Consider the following 24,027-nt stretch of genomic DNA (forward strand, 5'->3'; position numbering starts at 1 on the left):
GTTTGATGTCTAGAGCCTTTTTGCGTATTTTGTGATCCTTACATTTGGTTTGTTTTGTCTTTTTTTTTTTTTAAAGAAAGAATAACGAATAAATAAGGAATAAGGTACTCCTAGGTTTAACGAGGTAATTATTTACAAGCATATGTAAATGTGAAATTTCCATAATCAAATATTTAAGACTTCTCATTAAACTATTTCTATCAACAAATCCCAAAGACGAGGGGTCAGGCTCACAGTTCAAGAGTTATTTATCTAAGAGCTTAAAGTTTTTAGCCTTAAAAAAATAATCAGCTCAATGATGCACAAACAATCAACAAGCATAAACATATATCCTTTCTTGGTCTTTCTTTGCCTTGGACACAGTTTAGGATGGATGTTTAGTTACATATTCAAAGCATTAAAGATGCAATGAAACTGACAAAGATTTAAAAAAAAATAATTGAACGATAGAGTCACTGAAAAATTACTTTTTTGCATTTCGTTAACAGTCGTACACCCAAGCCGAGTAGCATCTCATCACATATTACAAACAGCGGGCTCAGTGTGAACCCGCAACTTAAAACATAAATCACAAAATTATATTATATAACAATCTGAAATGTAGTAGATGAATAGATGTCTTGATGCTCACAAACCATAATCACTTTAGTCAATGCAAACAAACTAGAAAAAGATTACATCATTCCTTACCATTTCTTTTCAACTGACTAAGTCTAATTAATAAGTCAACAAGAGACACAACAAACACACAAACCACACTGTTGCATCACTTTTAGTATTCAGATACTGAGGGGGTAAGAGAAAGTAAAAAAATATTTTAAGGGCTTGCTATTGGCAGTTCACGTCAGCACCACATTACACAGCAGTCACAGCTGTTGTTGTGTTTGCATTCAACCTATACTGTGCTATTAACACACATAGAGCTTTTCTCTTTTCTTGTAACGTTTTGTTGTTTTGGCAAAATAAGTTAAGGATTCACTTCCTATTAAAGAAAAACATAAAGCAACCTCAAAAGAGTTCATTTCTCCAGAGATCTTCTGACACATTTTTCTCCTCCTTTCCAACCCATTCCATCTATAGCCCCTGTCCATACACAGTGCCGTTTGCAGGGTTTCCTCGACCATTTTAAAACACCTTGCAGGGCTATTTAGTCATTTTATCCTTCAGTGCTTTGCTCTTGACTCTCTTTCTCTGTGTTTGCCAGCTGTGGCGTGTGCAGAGAGGATAGCTGTGTAACCTCCAAATACGACAGAACCAACAGTGGCAGAGCAACGACTCCTTCCATCTCTTTACAGCACATTTAAGCTTAAAAGAAGAGACCTTTACAGCAATCACATTGGGCATCTTTCAAAAGTTCAAATGCCGATTTGACACAAGGGTTTTCTCTGTGTGTGCTCTACACATGACAAGTTGTGCCTAAACCTATTTCCCCATGACCGTATCCCTGACCTCCGCATCCTTTTTCAACAGAGCCAACAAAAGCGTTTTTAGTGTTCCTAACCCCAAAGCCTCCGCCACTGCGCTGTAAACAGAAGGAGCAGAGGCGTTTGAGGCCCTTCCTGAAGGCAGAGTTGGAGAGGCTGTAGATGAGACAGTTACAGAAGCTGTTGCTGATGGCAAGCCATGTGGTTAGAAATGAGGCTGCAGGATGGTGGTAGATCCCACCACTCTCCAACAGAAAGTAGAGGATGTAGGGCAACCAGAGGATATAAAACACGCTCGTAATGCGGAACAGTACCATAGCGTATCGCTTGTCTGGGTATGTTGATGTGGGCTGCTGATACTGTGGTTGGGATTTGTGTGGTTGGGACAAGTGGGGCAAGTGCCCTTGCTCTACTGCGCTGTTGTCCTTGACCGCAGATCCTATTCCTGTCAATCCCATCAATCCCGGGCCCTGCAGCTGTTGGGGTCGGTAACGTGCGTGGCGCTCGCTGATTTCCCGGGTGTGCTGTCGGCAGATCTTGAAGATGTTGGCGTAGGTGAAGCAAACAGTGAGGGCAGCTGGGGCGTAGAGCAGTGCAACGATAAAGGTTGTGAAAGCCGGACGAGTCCTCCACTCAACTGCGCACCACTCCACAACATCCCCGTGGTAACCGGGCTTCCCCCACCCGAGAAAAGATGGGAGAAACACCAGAGCGGAGTACAACCATATTAGAACGATGCAGCATCGCACTCGACACGGTGTCACCAGGGACGCATAAGTCAGAGGTCGTGTGATGGCAATGTAGCGGTCTACACTCACACACGCTAGCGACACCATTGAAACTGATTTCAAAACAGACACCATGTAGGCGAACACCTGGCAGGTGAGTTTGGGGTCGAGGCCCTGGAGGTGATGGAGGAGGGACAGGGATGGAAACAGGCAGCTGACCCCCACCAGCAGATCAGCGTATGCCATAGTCTGGATGAAAGCACTGGTGGTGTGCTGGCTAAGCAAGGGGGCACAGTGAAACACAAAAATCACCACAAGGTTACCAGAAATAATGAGAACGGTGAGGAGACATATGATAGAGACTTCAAGGAGGCAGGTGGTGAAAATATGGGAATAGCCTATCTCAAGCAGGCAGAAGGGAGCAGATAAGTTTGACGGGTCAGCATAGCTCTGGTTCGGTGGATCCAGGGAGTAATTCATCATCTTGGGCAGGAATACGCTGTCTGAGGGGCCCTTCAAGGGTATGATGAACCAAAGAACCCACTATTATGACAGGTAGCTGACTGGTTCTGAAAGTAGCTGTATGGTTTCAGTCCAAACAAAAAGCTCCATGCTGCGGTTTAATGATGAGACTGCTGCCATCTGCCATTTCAAATGCAGGAGAGACGGAAGGACAAAGAAAGGTGAGCAAGCCCCCTGGGTTTGTCCTCGGTGCAGGCTGTTGTGGTTTTACACAGAGATACAAAACCACAAGGGGTAAAACAGATTAAACGTGTGTATTCCTTATTCTTTCCCGGTAAAGCAAACTTCCCAGCTGAAGGCACAAAAAGGGTTTAAAAAATGACTTTTTTAAAGGAATTCCAGTCCAATCTATGTTTGAAATGCCTCCGCTCCCTATAAAGTCAAAGATGTCTTCAACATCTGCTCCAGCTGCAGAAAGCACAGATTGAAGGTCTCTTATCTGTGTTTAGTCCACAGTCACAGCTTCCAGGGTACAGACAATATGTGCAGCGTAAATGAAATGAGGGAAGGAGACATAAGGCATAATATCTCCTTTTTATGCTGTTCTCCTGCTTCTCTTTCTCCTTTACCCTCTTTTCACCACTCTTCCATGTCCGCTTGCTCTTGTCTCAGTTTCTTTCTGGTCCTTTAGCAGTAAGATCACAGCAGACTCTCGTTCAGAGAGGATGAAAGCGGTGTGCCGGGTGACTGATGTTTAAAATACGCACGCGCAAACACACACACACACACACACAGACATACAAACACACCTAAGCTGTTTTTTCTATCCGGAGGAACAGCTACTATGTCTGGACTGGAATTGAGGTAGGCAGGCATACCGATGCTTGAAACCCCCCGTGTTCATTTATCCTCCTTTGCTGTCTCTCTTTCTCATTCCCTCTGCATCTCCCTCTCTACAGAAACAGTGGCACTGAGGCCCCTCCCCTTCACTGTGGCTTCAACCAATGATCAACTGCAATAGCACAAGGCTTGCCTCCTTCCCCCACCCTCTCACCCCTCCCCACTTTTCTTGTATGCCAGTGTTTCTCATAATCCCCCCCTAGATTCACTTCACACACTTTCACACTGTTAAAATGAGCAACATTCACTTTTTTGTCTGTTAACATATCTGCAGCCTTTCACCTCATTCCCAAAAGACAGGACATTTTGAGCAGTAAGAATGAACATTGTCTTTCTACAGTGCAGACAAGTTATTTTATTTGTTTGCAGGGAAACAATGCACTGCAAGCCTGGGTGTAGTTTACAGGAAATATTTCTATTATTAATCTGATTGTAAACCAAGGAAATACAGTACGGCGGGTCCCCCAAAAGCTTTGCAGATCTTAGCATGTTGACTACTATACATACAGTATGTGCTTAATGATCCACAAAGGTTAAATCAGCTTGTATGTGTGTGTGTGTGCGTTTAAAATCTGCTTCTGTAAATAAAAAGCACAGAGACAGACTGGTAAAAGCGGCTACAGTGAAAGAATCCATCAAGTTGAATGCATTACATTTTCTCTACTGTAAGACAAAATATTCATTGTAATTTACGGTCCCTCAGTTTTACACTGAATAAAACTGAACAAAATAAATCCATTTATATATTTTAATCTATTAATAATAAACAGCAGCAACATGAAAGCTTAAAAGACAGAGACAGATTTAAATACATGAAAGCACAGCGCAAATAATTGAATTTGCGCTCACAGCCCGTGTTTAATTAGCAGCTGATTCAATAACGCAGCAAGTAATTATGCAATTAGTAACTGTGTCTAAGTGCAAACTGCAAGCGAAGGAGAGATTAAAAGGTGCGATTCAATGGTGGAAGTTTAGCAACTTCAGATAAGAAATAAAAATGTAGTGATGCTAAAATTAACATTTTCTAAGGCAACTTTTAGTCTAGAAATGCATTGCTTTAAATTATATTTATAGAACTGTTTGTAAAACTAAGAAAGAGATTAAATGAAATGACATAAAAAGAAACGCCAGTGGGGAAAAAAGCAATACAAATATGCTTCTGCCCTGGTGCATTAGTGTAGTTCAAGTTTAATGAACTCACAAGCTCAACAAAATAGAGGGCATATTGTTAATACTGCAAAATTGTAAATCATGCTTGCCCTGCAATACGTTGAAATATATAATCACATGCTCACACACAGTACTCATGCCTGTTTACCGTTATGGTACTTATGTAATGTATAATTAGACAAATGGTCTAGTTTCCTCTCGGGTCAATCCGACATAGAAGTGTTTGTGTTGTTTTCTGTTCAACATTTCAACTCTATGTCTATGTGTGCATGTGTCTCGAGAAGAGACGTAGAGACTACAACTGTGTGGACTCTTCTATAATCTATAGCACTAAGTGACGACCATTTCATGTCTCATATAAGTATTGTTATGGTTGTACCAGAGCCAATGTACCATCTGTAAGCAAAGTCTTGTACTTTCCAATATTTTCAGATTTATACCGGAATGTTCGCATTTGAACGATAAGTTTGTGTGTGTGTGTGTGTGTGTGTGTGTGCGTGTGTGTGTTTACACGTGTGTGTGTGTGTGTGTGTGTGTGTGTGTGTGTGTGTGCGCGTGTGTGTGTACGTGTGTTTGTGTGTACGTGTGTTTGTGTGTGCGTGTGTACGTGTGTTTGTGTGTGCGTGTGTGTGTGTGTGTGCATGTCCTTCTGTCTATTTGGCCTGAGAGCCCTAAACAGATATGCACCTGCTCCTGATTTTGCATGCATCAGCAGATGCTGCGCCTCCACTTAGCACGAGAGTTGTTTAGACACAGTCAGCTATATCCAGGTAGCATGACCTCGTCAGACATCTTTTAATCTTGCTTCCGGCAACATCCACATACTTTTTATTGCAGGGCTCTAAAAAGGACTCAGTTGAACACTTTTATTCGATTTGTTCAAACACGTTAGCGAGTCCCGTTCAGCCCTTCTGTAAAGAACCGACTGAGTTTGGGCTAGAATAATCACCAACTCACTTATTTTTAGATCACAATATGTGCTGATAATATTGAATTACTCAGAATTCTATACTAAAATAAGAAACCTAAGTGCGTGGTAATCACTTCCAGATTTAGTGCTGCTACATCCTCATCCTAATGACTTTCTGAAGAGAGCTGTGTGTGTGTGTGTGTGTGTGTGTGTGTGTGTCTCTCTCTCTCGTACAGGGCAATTTGGTGTAGCGTGACGAAGATCCAAACATATCTACACACACACACACACACACAGCCTGCACCTTCCTCCCCCGCAATCCAGACACACTCCCATGCTTTCACGCAGCTCCTCTGCCCACCACACGAGGAGCTAAAAATAGATGACAGTACGACGAAAAGGCTTTGAAGAAGAGGGAAATGAGAATATATATGTGAATATGAGAAAAGGACGAGGGACTCAAAGTTGACACAGAGCTCATCAAAGGTGAGAGGAGAGAAAGACACACAATTCTGCAAGAACAAAACAGCAAGATGAAAAGGGAGCATGAGGAAGAAGGAAGAACAAGATGCACCGTCACCTGGTTGCCATGCTGAGGACAACTTAGTCCTGTTAGCAGTAGCTGACACAAACTTGGCAACAACAATAGAAGCCTCTAAACTTCTGTAAAGCTCCTGATTTGAAGGGAAAGAAAAAAGCTGAGGATTTCAATTATGTGTTGTAACATCATGATTGCCCATGAGTTATTCTGTTCCACTCTTAACAATACAGCAATGTCAGTACATTGCTGTATTGTTAAGAGTGGAACAGAATAAACATTATGTATTTCTCTTAAATAGCACATCACTAATAAATCAACAACAATTTAATATATTTTCAGTTTGACAAGCTAAGCTAAACACTATTAAAAGAAAAACTGCCATACTGGCTTACTTCCATCTGATTACTATTAACACCCACTATCCACCACCACCCAGCTGCTGTCTCATAATCCTGATAATTATGTTCTGCTTCTATATAAATATAAAAAAGCACTCAGCGTGATATAACAAAAACAGAAAAAAGGACTGGTCAGCTGATGTGAGGTATTAATCTGAGAAATGAATAAATAGAAATAAAAAGAATTTCAAAGGATTGGTCAGTTAATTTATAACCGAGAATGAATGTTTATCTCTGTGGTCTCTACGTAGAACCTGGAGCTAGTACATAAAAACCAACATCCGACAAGGGTATTGATGACGGTTGTTACACAATCTTAGACGAAAACACACTTAACTTGCTTTAAAGTAGGATACAAAAACATCTAAAAGTATTTAAATTTCAACAGAAGAGCAATGCACATTAGCCTATGGGACAGAGAGACATGCAGCCATACGGTCACACAGAAAAATAAATAAGCAGACACATTGGGCCGACAAGACAAGAAGGGAGAGGAGCAAGAAAGAGGCATGCAGACAGTGAGACAAAATACAGATGAGCAGGCAGACAGAGAGAGGCAGGAAGATACACAAGTGGACAGGAGCACAAACAGGTCTAGGTAGAAGTCAGAGTTATGCATACACAAATACAAACGATTATAAAGACAGACAGATAGACAGAGAGGCAGGCATACAGGTCATTATGTGGGTCAGACAGAGACAGGCAGGCAGACAGATGGATATGAACACTTGTTTTTGCTCTTTACAGGAGGCTGGCACAGCAGATCCAGGGAGCGGGCCTGTGTTTAAACTCATCACATTGTGTCTACACTACACATATCCCTACGTGTGTATGATCGTAAACACACCTTAGGAGACCTTTCGTCAATTCTGCCCTCTTGTAGGTAAAAGGTGGTTAAAACACCTTTGAATATCATGCAGTAACACACTATTATGCAACACCACTATCAAACACACACACACACACACACACACACACACACACACACACACACACACACACACACACACACACACACACACACACACACACACACACACACACACACACACACACACACAAACGAGAACCTCAAAATGACTCTAGAGTTGAATCAACAGCTCCCTGAAACGCTCACACAACTGTACAGGTGCAGCTTATAAACTGGTTATTCACTATTTTGATAATCGATTTCCTGCTTTTCTCTGTTTTATATCATATTAAACGGAATATCTTTGAGTTTTGGACAAAACAAGACATTTAATCACCTTGGACTTTGACATTTTGTAGCCCAAACAATGAATATATAATGATATTTACTGTTAGTTGCAGCCCTAATAAAGAGTAATTATAAAAGTGCACACACTGTGCATGATCACTTATTTTGGCACAATGGTTCCCAACTGTCAGGCCTGTCACTGTGGCAACAAGCTCTCTTGAACTCTCAATATTGACATGCGTGTTAAAAACACACAAACATTTGACTTCAGCCTTTATTATTTCCCACCATCCCTCTCACCGTTGGCACATCCACAACAACGTTGTCAATATGAAAACAGTCTGCGATGCAAAAAAGATTTAGATCGTTGACTATGATATCCATAGCTTAATATTATTTCAATTATTACCACCAAACTACAGCGTATAAAATGGAAGAAACATTATTCATACACTGGGTCAATTTCTTTGAATGTTAATCAACATTTAACTGGTGCATGAGATTATGCGAACAGTTAAATGTTCTGACTTTTATGCTGTAATATGGTCACAAAGTCTTGCCTGCCTTTATGTCACGTTGTCTTTTGTAACCAATCATTTTTTTGCCAAACTTAGTATCTATGCAAAACTTTAGCAGCAGGGACCGTCATATGGGGGAATTCATTGGGGCTCCACCAGGAAAGAATAGGTTAAATGTCCATCAATGCCCCGGCATTCAGATATGTGGATGAACACCAAGTTCAGCTAGGGTTTAGTGTACAAAAGAGGGCTAGGACATGATGTGCATATGGGGCGATACAGCACAAAGAGATACAAACAGAATGAATACAGAAAGAACACAAAACAAATTAGGAGCTGGCACATGAATATGGTATGTGCAATTTTTAAAACCAGAGATGAAAAGCGAAAGAAGGAATTAGAACATGAGAAGATAATCCTTTCATTAGTACCAGCAACAATACCAACCTCAATGTGAATTAAATTGTCTCCTAATTAACACAAATAATACAATTATGCAACATGTTTCAATACTCTTTTCAACACGTTAGAGCTATTGTAATAAAAAGAGCTTTTGTGTCTTGTTTCTAGTTTGATATATACAAATCAATGCAACCTCGTTGTGCTGAATAAGATTTATAATCTTTCGGTCCTTTAACTGTTCTTGTTGGCCAATCTTGCTCCGAGGAGACTAAATAAAAACATACAAATCTGTCTGTAAAGTCAGAGTCAGATAAAGCTCTGTTGGCTGAACAAACCGGCTACACTTTAGTGCTTCTGCAATAAATTCTTATCCAACTTTCTGTACAATGGCTAATATCAATACAGTGGCATTGTGATCCATTGTTATTGTTGCTGTGAATTGTTGAGTGAAAGTTGAGATTCTATTCATACCCTTCATGTTATTAGTGCGGCTCCTACATGATTGTGCTGTAACACTTCTATTGGAGTTTATTTTATTGGGGTTTTTTATATACTTTTTGTATCCACATTTTCCATCATCACATGCCAGAGATGTAAGGTTAAATAAAGGAAAGGTGCATAGATAGGAAAGGAGCCAAAGAGAAAGGGGGGAGGGAAACTTGCTCGGGGAGGGAAATGTGCTCAGGGAGGGTGAAGAAAATGAGAGTGGGAGAGGAGAGCAGAGGGGAGGAAAGGGCAAGACCAACATCTTGTCACCACCTGGGACCCAGATCGTTGCCTGAGGATGTTGCCATGTTATATAAGACCAGTGGACAGAGCTGCAGCCGGGTAAGAACTGACAGATTAAAACACTGTTCTCAGCGCGCAGGCGGGGGGCTGACCATCTACAGCACTGCTAAGTGACCTCCGATCCCTGCACACGTGGCCGCACAGACAGACCTACACATGCACACCGTGATTCTCCAACAAAGTGAAAAGCTACATACAGACAGCGGTCTGGAGAAAAGAAGCAGAGGCAACAACAAAGCAAAGCGGCCATTGTATGTAGTTTAATACAGGCAATTTTGTGGCCCAGGTCCAAGTCACAAAACGGACTCTTCTGACCTTCTCCGTCTACAACATTATTGAGTTAGTGTAAGAAGTTGTGGATTATTAGTTTTAACAGAAACAATAATACATGCCAAATGTTGTTATGAAGAAAAGCGTATAAACTGTTCACTTGCATAACGCCAAAAGCAATCAGCTGGCATGACACTGGCAGTGGCAAGCATCACAAGTTTGAAGCACATGAGAGATAAACTTATGAAACAGGGCTATCAGTCGCCCCTGAGGTGTACATTTAAAGAACACAAAGGACAATAACAGTAACACATGTGCACTGGCCAGCACAAAACACAAACAAGAAATAAATTAAATGTGTTTTGGTTTAAGAGATCAAAAAATAAAAACAGACAGGACAAACCTTTAACAGGTCAGAGGTCTATATGATGGTTTCAGCTTGGACAAAGATTTTAAAATCATCAGAGGTGAAGTGCACACCTTGCTGAAGCATCCTTAAATGAAGGTTATGTTTGAGTCATCTTGTTGAAGGACAACGAATGCCACCAACATTTGAGGATCATGGGACTTAAATATGTCCCAGCCAAAGACAGTACTTTTGTGTGGTCTTACCTTTGTAATTAGAGTGCGGTACTCTTCTACCTGGTGGTCATTGTTATGGCAGCCTGCCAGGAGCTGCCACACCTCCCCTCGGAGAGCCTCAGGAATGCCACTCCGCACCAAAGCTGGCAGCTGCCTGGGACGCACTGATAAGTTCATATGCCTGATAGAAGAAAAGGAGAAGAAAGAGAGGGAGAGGAGAGGAGAGGGAGGAAGGAGAGAGAAGAGAGGAGAAGGAATGAGAGAGAGGAGAGCGAAGGAGAGGAGGGAGAGGAGAAAAGGAGAGGAGAGGAGATGAGAGGAGAGAGGAGGGGAGGGAGGGGAGGGGAGGGATGAGGGAGAGGAGAGGAGAAGGAGGGGAAGAGGAGAGGAGGGGAGAGGGAAGGGGGAGAGGAGAGGGAGAGGGGAGGGGGAGAGGAGAGAGGAGAGGAGAGGAGAGGGGAGCGGAGAGGAGAGGAGAGAGGAGAGGAGGAGAGAGAAATGAGAGGGGAGAGGAGGAGAGGAGAGGAGAGGAGAGGAGAAATGAGAGGGAGAGGAGAGGAAGGAGAGGAGAGAGGAGAGGAGAGGAGAGGAGAAATGAGAGGGGAGAGGAGGAGAGGAGAGGAGAGGAGAAAGAGAGGGGAGAGGAGAGGAGGAGAGGAGAGGAGGAGGAGAGGATAATGGAGAGGGGGAGAGGAGAGGAGAAATGAGAGGGAGAGGAGAGGAGAGGAGAGGAGAAATGGAGAGGAGAGGAGAGGAGAGGAGGAGGAGAAGGAAGGAGAGGAGAGGAAGAGGAGAAATGAGAGGGGAGAGGAGAGGAGAGGAGAGGAGAAATGAGAGGGAGAGGAGAGGAGAGGAGAGGAGAAGAGGAGAGGAGAGGAGAGGAGAAATGAGAGGAGAGGAGAGGAGAGGAGAGGAGAGGAGAGGAGAAATGAGAGGGGAGAGGAGAGGAGAGGAGAGGAGAGGAGAGGAGAGGAGAAATGAGAGGGGAGAGGAGAGGAGAGAGGAGAGGAGAGGAGAGGAGGGGAGGGGAGAGGTGAGGAGGGAGAGAGAGAAGAGGAGAAATGAGAGGGGAGAGGAGAGGAGAGGAGAGGAGAAATGAGAGGGGAGAGGAGAGGAGAGGAGAGGAGAGGAGAGGAGAGGAGAGGAGAGGAGAGGAGAGGAGAGGAGGGGAGGGGAGAGGTGAGGAGGGGAGAGGAGAGAAGAGGAGAAATGAGAGGGGAGAGGAGAGGAGAGGAGAGGAGAAATGAGAGGGGAGAGGAGAGGAGAGGAGAGGAGAGGAGAGGGGAGAGGAGAGGAGAGGAGAGGAGAGGAGAGGAGAGGAGAGGAGAGGAGAAATGAGAGGGGAGAGGAGAGGAGAGGAGAGGAGAGGAGAGGAGAAAAGAGGAGAGGAGAGGAGAGGAGAGGAGAGGAGAGGAGAGGAGAGGAAGGAGAAATGAGAGGAGAGGAGGAGAGGAGAGGAGAGGACAGGAGAGGAGAGGAGAGGAGAGGAGGAGAGGAGAAATGAGAGGGAGAGGAGGACAGAGAGGAGAGGACAGGAGAGGAGAGGAGAGGAGAGGAAGGAGAGGAGAGGAGAGGAGAGGAGAAATGAGAGAGGAGAGGAAAGGAGAGGAGAGGAGAAGTCAACCATGACAGTATAACAAAGACATACTCATTTTGTTACTAGCTCTTGCATCTGCGATCTTTCTTGGCTAACTTTCTTTCCATATCTACCAAAACAATGTTTTCATTGGCTCCACATTGTGTCGAAAAAGGACCATCATCATCTCCAGAGAAGGTGGACGAGTTTTATGACCCAATACAACAAGTATAAGGATTTACGTGAAGAGCAGTCTTTCAAAAGCTTGTTTGTTTCTTTACAGAAACAGTATGATACTTTATGTATCCCTAAACTTTTATCTCAACTTCATCACTCTATTTTTCTCTCTGACATTTGTACATTAGTTTTGCTTCAGTTTTACCCCTGCACTATTTTTAGCACGTTGGGAAAACAATAGACAATAGAAGACAATATGCCAATAGAAAATTACAGCAACAATACACAGAGGCAAATTGTGATGCCTTCCTTCCTCATCTTCACATTTAAATGTTAAAGCTGTTGGCGAAACACTCCATCTCAGAGAGTGATTTACACTGTATGCAGCGCAAAACTAAATCCGGCCCACTAGTGAGTGACAGAGACAGAATTAAAGAGAAAGAGAAGGTGAACTTGGAGGCACAGCTGTCTAACAACTATCGCCTGACTGGAGTCAACAGACCCTGAAACCCTGATGATTCTGTCACTTTCCCCACTTTCTTAATTCATCCCTCTCTATTCTCTGAGTTTGTTTGGTTTATTTGTTCTGAGTGTCAGGTTATGCAATACGTGGCATTTTCAGTTGGGACTAAGAAAGGGAACAAAAGTATACTGTGTACGTGTGTGTGAATGCATGTGTGTGTGCATGTGACAGTAAGTAATGCCAGGCCTGGTCCTCAGGGGCATAAGATTGTAAAGGGCTTTCTGTGATTTGCCTCTCTGTGCTGCCTGTGCGCTGCATCTCACAATGCAAGAGCCTATACTCTCTTGCTCACACGCTAAATCACCAATGACTCGCACAAAGCTTAGTATTATGACAGGCTCGTCTCATGATTCCTTTTTTTTTTACTTATTTTTTATCAGAGAACAAATAGCCCCATGTCAACATTTGGCATCGTCAAAGGACATTATATACAACTAAACAGAAAGTAATGAAGAATCTTTGATTTATGTCTTATGATAAACAAATATAAAAGATTAAATAATATGTATATATACATGAGAACAGATAGTGAGAAAGAGAGGCATGCTTTGTGTGTGTGTGTGTGTGTGTGGTGCATAATTTATAGCTAATTTAAGTCCAGGCAGTTTCAATTTAGTACATCACAAGCTTTTGATAAAAAACAAACGCTGTAATGGAAGAGGGAAGCCATCTTAATAAGCTGCTTATCAAGAACTCCTGCCTGCTGTTCTTTCTTTTACAGTACATTCCCCAAAACCCACACACACACAATTCATTGCGACAGCAATAGAAGAGGAAGGACAAAGTTAACAAGGGAACAAAGCCTCACCACTTGGATAACAAGTCCCCCCAGGTCTCCAGGATTTTCTCTGCACACTCCTTGGAAACGTCACCTGACCCGCTGAGTAATGGCTCATCATTATCTGGACACACAGGAAGTGCAAACACAAAATGAGATACAGAATTGTCCTTTTCCTTCTTACATGTTTAGATCGGTCCTTTAAATACTCCAGATGAACTTTAGAGATAGTTTCCTCATTCAAAAACATTGGTATTAGTTAGTCACAAACTTGCCAAGATGGCACCCAAATGCTTAGGAGTGGATTTTATGGTCTAAACAAATTGTTGGGTCTTTTTTCAACTTTTCAGCTGAAAAACGGTACCATCTATATTCCATGTACTGTGGTATGTAATTAATGAAATATTCACAACAACAGGGGAGGAGCAATCAATGGACATGCAGTCCAAAGAGTGAGATCAAACTGTACCAAAGGGCCAATAGATAAAGATGGATACAAAAAGTACTTCAACAATCTCTGCCTCCCACAATTACAAACATACAAAACAAAAACACGCACACACAAACACACACACACACACACACACACAAACACACTGCTGGCTAAGTACTCTGTGAGGATACAGTACAAAAGGTTCTGTACCACAGCAACTGATCTCCCACGAGATTTCTACTCCTGTGGACCACAAGTCTGTATCTGGTGCAGCCCCATGGGATAGAGTTCTTATTCTTTATTGTCATCAAGTCAGGGTATAAATGTAAATGCTAAACGCTAAATATCTGAGCGTATGCAGCAAAATTCAGCTAGGTTGTATGCTACTACTTGTATTCTTTTATTATAGTGTTTTTGAGGTGCATGCTTCTAAAGGAGGTCAATGCTGACCAAGGGCACCAGTTCAGCATTTCTGAGTAAAACATTTATCTTATCTTGCCAGTTAAGTCTCTGCGTTGAGGCTGTTTATGTGACTGACGTGATCAAGTGGTTCATCTAAACCATTTAAAGCATTTTCATATGGTTCTACTAGTCTAGTCCTAATATTTTCCTATGGCTTGTATAAAGAAATGATACCCTTTGCCATATCTTGAATTAGATTTTTAATAACATATTTGCTATACTTCGGTGTGCCTTTAATAAAATAAAAATCCCATAGGTAGTGAGAAAGCAATTAAATAAGACAGCATCCAATCACCTTCCTCTTCATCATCCTCAGGTGGTGACGGGACCGTGGTACCGGTGGGCACGATGCCGGGACTAGCTGTGGTCTTCCGTTTCTCTCTCTCAGTCTCGCTTTCCAAACTCACCACCTCATAAAGTGTGTCAGAGGCAGGACTCTTACGCTCCTTACGCTCCATCTGAAGAAAGAAGCATTTAGAAGACATCTGATACACTGCAAGGGACAGTGTCAGAAGACCATCCTCTGAACATTATGTTTTTAAATATTACTAAATATCACTACAATCAGATTGCGTTGCATTATTGCAGATCAGCGCTGATATTTAGTGCAATTCACTGAGACCATTGCTTGAATTGACCTGACATACCTGTCGTAGTTTAAGGTAGAAGGTCTCAGTGTAGTTACGCTTGCTGAAGGGCCAGAACAGCCTGTCATTTGGGGAGCAGACTCTGACCCTCGTCTCGAGCAGAAAACGAACCGGCTCCTCCACCTCTGTGATCACCAGGTCCACTGCTGTCGTCATGTACATGAATTTATCTGGGAAAACAAGAAGAACGGCTAAAGTGTTATACCCAGTGGGTGATGCAGGTGGATTGGTTGAGTATGATGTACTGCATGTGGCACAAGGATGAAACAAAGTACTGTGTCATTTGGTTATTCTTTATCAATTTATGCATCATCTGTTCAAATATTGTGGCTTCTTCGTTCTATGCAATATTCATTTTAACAGGGGCCGCAATTATTAAAGTACAGTGTCCATTCATATTTAGTGTAGCTTCACAACTCAATTTGAGGATTTATGCAACCAGCGGAAAAAGATTTTCAAGCTTGGAAATGTGTTAAATATTACTGCGCAAACATGTGTGAATAAAACAACTAGCCAAATAAATATGAACCACGGAAATAATAAGCGTTGAAAATAATTCTGTTTTATGTGAATGTTTGACAGTTCTTTGGCTGTTACCTTTGGGCGTTTCCTCATTCACAGGCTGGAACTGAGGCGTGTTGGGGTTCCAACTTCCTGTGATGATGTAAGACTTCCCGTCGGAACTCTTTCCCATTGACTCCTGAAGGGGCACAAGTCGGAGGAAGTTAGCAAACAAACGCAAACACGCAATGACACACACACACACATACACATAAAAATCACCCACCAGATCTAGCAGGTGCATGTCGCTGTTCTTCACATTTTTCCCTGGGCTGAGCAGGAGACCGAAACACCTGGAGAGAAGGCACACATGAAAGTACATAACACATACACACACACACACACACACACACACACACACACCTAAACAAAGATGTGCATGCAAGCACCCACACATAGATGTGCGAGAGAGAGAGAGAGAAGTGAAATGAATAGGATTACGTAAGAAAAAAGGGAGAGAAAAAAAAGAAAGAACAGAGCAAGAGCGGGAACCAGACACAGAACAATAAATCCCTCTATAGAGTAAAACCAGTTGTTAACCATCACATGTTACCGCAAATAGCTTCCTGGACTGGTCCTCTAACACAGACCAGAACATTGAGAATATTAAACACAGCCCTTCAATCCTCCCTTTCTTTGGGTTCATCAAACAATAACAAACCACCGTGAAAATGGAAGTCCGCTAAAAAAAGGTGATGGAATGTTTACAATTCAACAGATTTATCAAACCGTGGAAAATGAGGAGCCTCGGGGACAGACTCGCATCCATCACCATCTGAAAACTGTGCCGGAACACTTAAAACCTGACGCAGGCCGACACGCGGATGTGAAGATGTTCACCGGTGTGTGTTTATCAATTAAAGCTGAGTGATTCCTCTCTTGTGAATGTCTGGCCGTGGTCTAAGCAGACACATCTCAGCTGAAGCAAATGGAGGAATCTCAGACGGTCTGACAAATCCATGACAGATTCTCTACTTAGATATTTTTCCTTTAAGGACAATCCCACAGTAACAACATTTTGAAGTCCATTCTCTTGGTTGTTTGCATTGCTCTACATTTCTTCTCTGCATGATTTTGTCATCTTTTGAGATATATCTAGAGAGAATCCATTAGAAGAAACATAAAAAGAGCTTTGAACACAAGGACCTGACATTGTGCTAACACGTTATTCAGTTTTCCCATCTGCCTTAAAGTAGTCTCAGCATTCAGTGGTTCTATGGAAATGCATGGAAATGAGTGCCTCTGAGATGCTACAAGATGATTTGTCAGTGTGCATGAGTGTATGTGCTTGTGCTTCATTTTACCTCTCAATAGCCAGTTCTTTATTGGAGGTCTGTTGGACATAAATGACAACTTTCTTGTCCATTCCTGCACGCAACTTGAAGCTCTGCTTGTCCTTGTCTTTTGCCACAGCACTGAATATATGAAAATGAGAAAAGAAAAGATCATCAATAGAAAAAACTGAGATGAAAGTGACAAAATCATTCTTAAATGATGTAGCAAATGCATTAATATGTTTGAAAGTGACACAGATTTACAATCATTAGAGAAAATTGGTAACATCTGACCACAGGCTGACTAGACAGGAAAACAACAATGCTGCAGTTTCTACTTTTCATACAAACAAACAATTAAAGAAACTAGTGTTTCTCCAGCTGGACAACGAGGCCAATGAAATGTATCACTAATCAGTCAATAAGCCAGTCGAACTGAACAAAAGACTATGGCTCATATTCAGAACGGACCCATTTTTCACAATAAAAGCGTGCACAAGAGTCATTTTCAAACACGCTCTGCTTTTAGAGCAGGAAAAGAACCAGGTTTGAGACAGGAACAGTAATCAACATTCTCCAAACCATTCGCAGAAATAAATTCCTGAGGAAACACTGAAGAACCTTAAGTACAAAGATTCTCAAGTTGAAAAAAGTCATGGTTTTACCTCTGACTGCAGTTAAACAGGCGGGTTTACACCCTATTAAAAGAAAAACTATTAAAATATATTCTACTTCTATTCTATTTTACAGATATTCTACTATTTACAGTTTCTATAAAGCATCATTTTGATATAATATTTCCAAAAATAAAAAATGCTTGCACACAAAAACAGTCTATTTGTGCTTGCATGTGAGCGCAGTTTGCTTGGAAGGCAGCACACTAAAATAATCAACAGACAGCTAATGAGGAGAAAATATGTGTTGGTTAAAAATACCTACAGGCATAACATTTGTTTGTTTGTTTTGTTTTCCAAATAAGCTCAGTATCTAGGGCTGTTTGTGAACACACGGAAGTGACTCAGTATGGGAAAACAAAATAAAAAAGGTCAGGGGGAAGATTGGGTGAGCGGAGCACACACAGGAACTTTCTGTTGTGTTCTCTTATCAATGTGACAAAGTGTTCAAAATACCAGTCCACTGGGCCTGGAAGGACACCCCGCTCCCTCGTTTACTTCTGTGAGGCTCTTAAGTGATATCTTATCATTTCAGAGTCACTAAATGTTATCATTTTCAAGCTTAAATGACTAATGCATTATTCTTGTATATGAATCAATAAGATGATCCGACATGATGACCACTGAGGAAAGTTTTGTGACCTCTGGGTAACTGGGTCACCAGAAAATGTGCGAACTTAAACACTTAAAACCCAAGAAGGGCTACATGTCCCTGTGTTTATATGCAAGTCATTTGGTGATTCAATCAAAGTTCTTAAGGTATTTTGTTAAAGTGGTGGTGCTACTGAAAAGCACATTTTTAACCATGATATTTAAGGTGTCTATACATTTTCCAAAATGCCCATATATATATAAAAGCTGTTATTCAATACAGTTCTGATGACAGACGCTGAACAGTATGCCCACGTCTACAATAGACTCAACAGAAAGAAAACTAATTATTTTCTGTATAAGCATCTTAAAATTATGATCTAAACATCGAAATGAGTGAATGTATGTCTCTCACCTGAAAGTACCCTTGCCATCATCCTCCCTGATCTCCAGGCTGACGGTGAAGGTAAACAAGTCACTGTCAGGTGTGAGCGGAGCCGGCTGCTGAGATGACAGAACTGCCTTCTTCGCTGAGCGCCGAAACGCTGTGGCAAAGCTGTACAGTATCCTACTCACCTGCAGGAGGAAGGTAAACACACACACACACACACAACATGTTACACACAATTAAGGCAGCATAATGAGGAGGGGTAATAATACAGATATATAGAATAAACAACAATAATGTAAGTTTGAATAGGCATCCGTGACCTTTATTAACCTCAATTCATACAGAGAAGAAATTGCAAAAGTATTGGTGACATTAACACAACTCTCCTGTTCCAATCCCCATCCCTCCTTAAGCCTCGTCGTTGTTGCCTTAGGTTAAACACACGGGCAACATTGACACGTTAGATAATGAAAGCAGTTATCTAATAGAAAACATCCACTGAAGAGATAACCAGTATCACAATGTCAGTTTTCAAAGCCAAAAATAGTCATTAGTATCGATTATAACCTCCACCAAACCCCTGCAGATCTGTTATGTCATTTTTCAATATGGGGCACCAAAACGTTTACCTAATGACCTACTACTCTACAGACAGCAGGTCCAACCTATTAACCATTTTGAGTTTTAATCAACATACTGATTCACATTGGACTGAGGAGGTATTGTTCCTATAAACATGAAGCAGAGACAACTCAGTCCTACCAGAGACTGCAGGGTTCTGCTAAATCTCCAACCCCAAACAGGATAAGAGTTGAGTTGAGTTGGGGGAGGGGGGGGGGGGGGGGGGGGGGGGGCACCATTGGGCTGCCAAGTATGGAAAACTGAAGTAATGATTTATTTACATTCACTAAATGTATTTTTCCACTCGTAAGAATATAGATTTGTGAGCTTTGCATTTAGTCATGAAGAAGTATTTCATTAAATGTTTGATCATTACTACACAGACATGTGTGTGTGATAACAAACAAAGCAGTCCCCCAAACCAGAGGCCCACAGCACAGTGGTTTTTGATCATCTCTAATTCTGGTAAACAGCAGAGCGTGGGGGTTAGTGGCTGAGAGGTGATGTGGGAAAACTGCTGTTATCAATAAATAACAACGCTCTTTTGCTTTTTTTCATGGCCCGAGTATATAAAGCAGCTTCTAACATCTCCTACAAAAAGCCTTTGTTATGCTCTCGCTACAGTAGAAGGATGTTAGGGCATCGCAGGGGGTTTGTTTATTGAGAAATAACAGGGGGGGCTGGATTTAAGAGATGAGGAATAAGTAGAGTTAGTAGGGGGTCACCCCCCTGTATGAAATTATGACATATAACACAAGAGAATTGTTTTATATTGTTCAAATCAAAGCTCGAGTCAGAACTGACCAGTTTTGACTGTCGAAGAAATTGCCTTTTTATTCTTTGTGTGCAGTGTGAAGGAGCTTTCTTAGGACTTGGACCGTTGTACTGCACAAATATAAATCCTGACAAGTCATTTGCGCTGATATTGGGTGCAACAGAAACATTCTGCCACTCTGTCTTTGTAATGTCATTTGATTTCTATTTTTTTGAGTCATTTGAGTAAAACAAATCTACTGAAGCCGTTGAGGTTTGAAGAACACTAGATATACATCTCTGGACGGGAGGAGCAAGTTTATGGGCACACAAGGGAAATCAGCAGGGCTCTGCATCACCAGAAAACTGGATATTGTTAGAAACTAGCCGTGGGGCCTGATGAGGAGGTCTGGCACAAAGGAGGCGGCGTAGGGATGAGGCGGTGGTGCGCTTTATGTAGGAACAGTTCAGCTGCAAAATCTACAAATCTGTTTCGAAGAACAAATGATTGCAAAACCTAAAAGTACTTACGGTGATTCCGATGAAAGAAGGAAATTCATTTGCCTGAAGTTTCTCATTTCTCTTTCCAAATTGTCATATTTTTTGAATTAGGGGTAAAGAAACTTCAGATGCTCTTCACAATTTGATTAAATAATTGAGTCACTTGCTAAAAGCAAATGAGACAGCTGAGGCAAATAAGGCCCTTAATAGTTTTAGTCCAGCTGTGATGTTCTGCCACAAGGTTAGCTGAGTATAGAGCCGTGATGAAATTAATAAATAAATACAGTGGTTTCAGAGATCATAGAAGTTGTATAGAGCAGCTTTGAGGCTGATGTGAGGCATATGACTGACATTTTTCTGAAGTAGGCCACCAATAAACTGACTCAATCCAGTCTAATAGTGCAAATGAGAGGCCCCCACTAAAAGAAAACGCTGGAGGCATTATAGATTGGTTTGTTGCTGGGGGTTTAGAAGGAAGAGAAGGGTGGGTGCAAGAGGAAGACTGTGGGGAAGAGGACATGGAAGAGGGAGCTTAAACCAGAGATGTCCGGTTTCTAAGTAAAGAAGTGAATTACTAATGGGGATTATCTGTTTGGGAGGGTTTTTTTACATGCATTATTGTTTTAGTGTGAGCATGTGTGTTACGGGTGGATGTCTGGGAAGCTGGATGATGTGGGGCTGATAAAGTAGCGTCTGTCTGGGGGCTCTAAGTGACATAGAAGGAGAGTGCTTCCATGAGGGAGAAATCAGGTCACTGAACAGTGAAGCATTACTTTAACCCAGTTTCAACAGTTCAATCCCAATTCCCTTCTTTTATATATCTGCTGAACCTACTACTGTATATAACAAATGGCACTTATTCTCCCCTATAAATTAGCTTAGGGGATCGTTTGTACTTTAGTATGTGTGTATGGTGAACATGTGCATTGCAGCGCAGCATTGTGCATGACATAATCCCTTAGGGACCACTGACAAAGGAGATCAACAATTTAAGACAAGGTCAACCAGAATACTGCTAGCAATATGAGTGTAAACATGTAAATGTATGTGAGTGGAAGACACAGAAAAAGGGTGAAAAAAAGAGCTGCATGTGAAATGCAGAGCATTTACAAGAGGAGCTTTTGCTCCCCCTTTTGTCCATTATCTGAACAGCAGTAACATTGTTTGGTAACATTCTGTTTTGTGTTAGTTTGTGTTAAAGGATAGGTTCAACATTAGTCCAGTCTGAATTAAAAACAATATCCAGGCGCTCAAACAACATTAATGCAGGTTTTGCTATATGTTATCACTCCCGCTGTTCTTACTGGCCTACAAAAGATCTCTTACTAATATGCTTCTAATGGAAGTGATGGAGGACAAAATCCAGTTAATTAAAGTTTTCATTAAAAACACAGCTGATCTCTGAATGAGTATTGTTTTTAGACTTACCAAATTGTAACCCTATCCATCGAATGTCTTCATTGAACATAGTTGCATAAAAATGTAACAATTAATCAATTAAAGATTGAATCCTCACCGCTTCGTGGATTTGGCAGCGGAACACATGGATCCTGAAGATCTCAGCATTGAAGTGGCTCTCAGTGAAGGCAAAGCAGTCGCTCTCTGGTGTGCCATCATGGCCTCGCACACAGAACAGAATCTTGTATATAGGGTAGTTGGCGATCTCTGTACTGAAATTGGGGTCCAGCAACCTGTTAGAAAAGCAATAATCAAATGTTGCCGTTGCATGATGAGATGTGTGGTTGTGTACTTTGTATGGAGACTCGTGATTCTCCAAATCTACGATTCCATTCGATTATTCGATTCATAACTGGCAACTCTTCCATTGGGAGAGTATGGAGTCTAACTTTAAAAAGATAGGCTAAACGGTGGCAAGTGTGATATAACCGCCATATTTGTTTGTCGAATGTACCACACTATGGCCATATGGTCAAATTACATCATTTATTTAATATCTAATAACAATAACTTATTTCAACAGTCACTTGGGAACACACTGTTAGACAGAAAAACAAAGAGAGACACTTTACAACAACAGCTTTATGAGGTACACTTGAATGCATCATGAAGTCCCAGTTGCCAGCCACATGCATTACCGTACAACATTATGTAGATGCACAATCAATTTTTAAGTGGAGACTTTCCCTTTACAGCCTTCTAGCTGTAGTTATTCTGTCAATGACACCTTTGTTGTTGACATAACTAACGGGGAAGGCAAAATGTTGCCGGAGACTTCTGGTAAGCAGCGGGATTTTCCAGTTCTGTTGTTTCCATGACATTTCCGACTCCGGCAAAGGCCATGATGCCTCCAACTGTACAGCTGCAAGCTCCCGGTAAGCAACGCTGTATTGTATTCATAGTGTTGTTGTTTTTTTCTTTGGCCGTGCGCAAGTAGGCGGGGGGGAGAGATAAAAAAAAATACTGAGAGACTCGCTGATCCTACTTCTGATTTTGATGATCAAAATTAAAAGCTCATTTCAAATCAATTTTTCATTTAGAATCAAAATCGTGACGCCCCCAATACTGTGTGTATGAGACACACTGTACGCCCAAGTGTATTGTATGTACACACATGTGTATGTTACTGTAGAACATATGTTCCCCCTACCTGACTGTGCCTTCGGAAACGCCTGGCACAGACAGTGTGACATCCAGTGGCAGTTGGCACTGCCCTCTGAGGATACTCATCATACGGAGGGCCTCCACCTCACTGCGGGGGGCGTTGACCGAGGCGCACCCCAGATATGTCAGCTGGCTGAACACAACGCTGTCCTCATCTGGGATGGGACTGCCAGGACTGCCCTCTGATGATGATTCATCTGCTGCAATGGGGCAATGGATTGGGAGAGGGGTAGAAAGAAGAAAAGGAAATAAAAGGATTTGATTAATGTATTACTTATTTTGTGATTTAATGGTTGTACATCAACATCATTGTCCTCATTAGAGGTAGGCTGACTTGGTTTCTTTAAAGTAGAAATAAGGTGTAGACACGGAATAGTAAGAAGGGAGATCCACAGTCATATCAACTAGTGAAATTCAAACAACAAATGCATAGAGGTGACAAGCGAAGGAATAGAAAATAGTATAGAAGTCCTCTGATAGAAATATAAAAAAGAAGCAATGAGAGAAGTGGAGTATACTGTGTGATTAGAAACCTGGGTTATTCTGTGATATCACTCTGAAAGGCTTAGAAAACCACCTATAAAGCTGAAGATAAGAGCCATTGTGTGAGCTCTTTGACAGTCGCAAGAAAAGAGGATAAGAAAAGTCCCATCATTGCTCACCTCGGTACGATCTCTCATTCAGCTCACTCTCCTGAGCCGTCTGAACAGGAAGCACCATCTCCAGCTTGGGTGGCGGTGCACTCAGAGGGTCAGAGCCCGGCGGTACGGGTGACGCTGTAGTGGGAAGAGGGCCATGGTCGCCCCCACTAAGGCTGTCCATTCCTGCTTCTGATCTGAGTCCAGTGTCGGCTACCGATGGGTCCATGAGGACATCCTCTAATTCCCTCTGGAGCTGCTGCTCACTTCCATTCCCCACAATCTGATACAAACACACACACACACACACACACACACACACACACACACACACACACACACACACACACACACACACACACACACACACACACACACACACACACAGAGGACAAGAAACACACACACACACACACACACACAGAGGACAAGAAACACACACACACAGGACAAGAAACACATGCACACACAAACACAAACACACAAGCACACACAAACACACAAGCACACACA

At 42.0% G+C, this 24,027-nt stretch overlaps 2 protein-coding genes across 2 annotated transcripts in view; both read right to left on the reverse strand.

Annotated features, from left to right (window-relative positions):
• rabgap1 (RAB GTPase activating protein 1) overlaps positions 1 to 24,027 on the reverse strand; it is a 68,916-nt gene that overhangs the window by 32,472 nt on the left and 12,417 nt on the right. The window contains 11 exon segments of the mRNA XM_029445319.1: positions 10,323 to 10,473; positions 13,377 to 13,470; positions 14,537 to 14,699; positions 14,889 to 15,058; positions 15,486 to 15,588; positions 15,676 to 15,742; positions 16,754 to 16,864; positions 18,404 to 18,564; positions 21,771 to 21,945; positions 22,863 to 23,076; positions 23,539 to 23,797. Of these exon segments, the coding sequence (XP_029301179.1) occupies positions 10,323 to 10,473; positions 13,377 to 13,470; positions 14,537 to 14,699; positions 14,889 to 15,058; positions 15,486 to 15,588; positions 15,676 to 15,742; positions 16,754 to 16,864; positions 18,404 to 18,564; positions 21,771 to 21,945; positions 22,863 to 23,076; positions 23,539 to 23,797 (1,668 nt within the window).
• LOC115017101 (probable G-protein coupled receptor 21) lies at positions 49 to 3,522 on the reverse strand. The gene has a single exon (XM_029445320.1). The coding sequence runs from the start codon at positions 2,633 to 2,635 to the stop codon at positions 1,397 to 1,399; it is 1,239 nt and encodes a 412-aa protein (XP_029301180.1). The 5' UTR covers positions 2,636 to 3,522; the 3' UTR covers positions 49 to 1,396.

Source organism: Cottoperca gobio, chromosome 12 (genome assembly GCF_900634415.1).
Source record: "Cottoperca gobio chromosome 12, fCotGob3.1, whole genome shotgun sequence".
In the NCBI taxonomy this organism is placed as follows: Eukaryota; Metazoa; Chordata; class Actinopteri; order Perciformes; family Bovichtidae; genus Cottoperca; species Cottoperca gobio.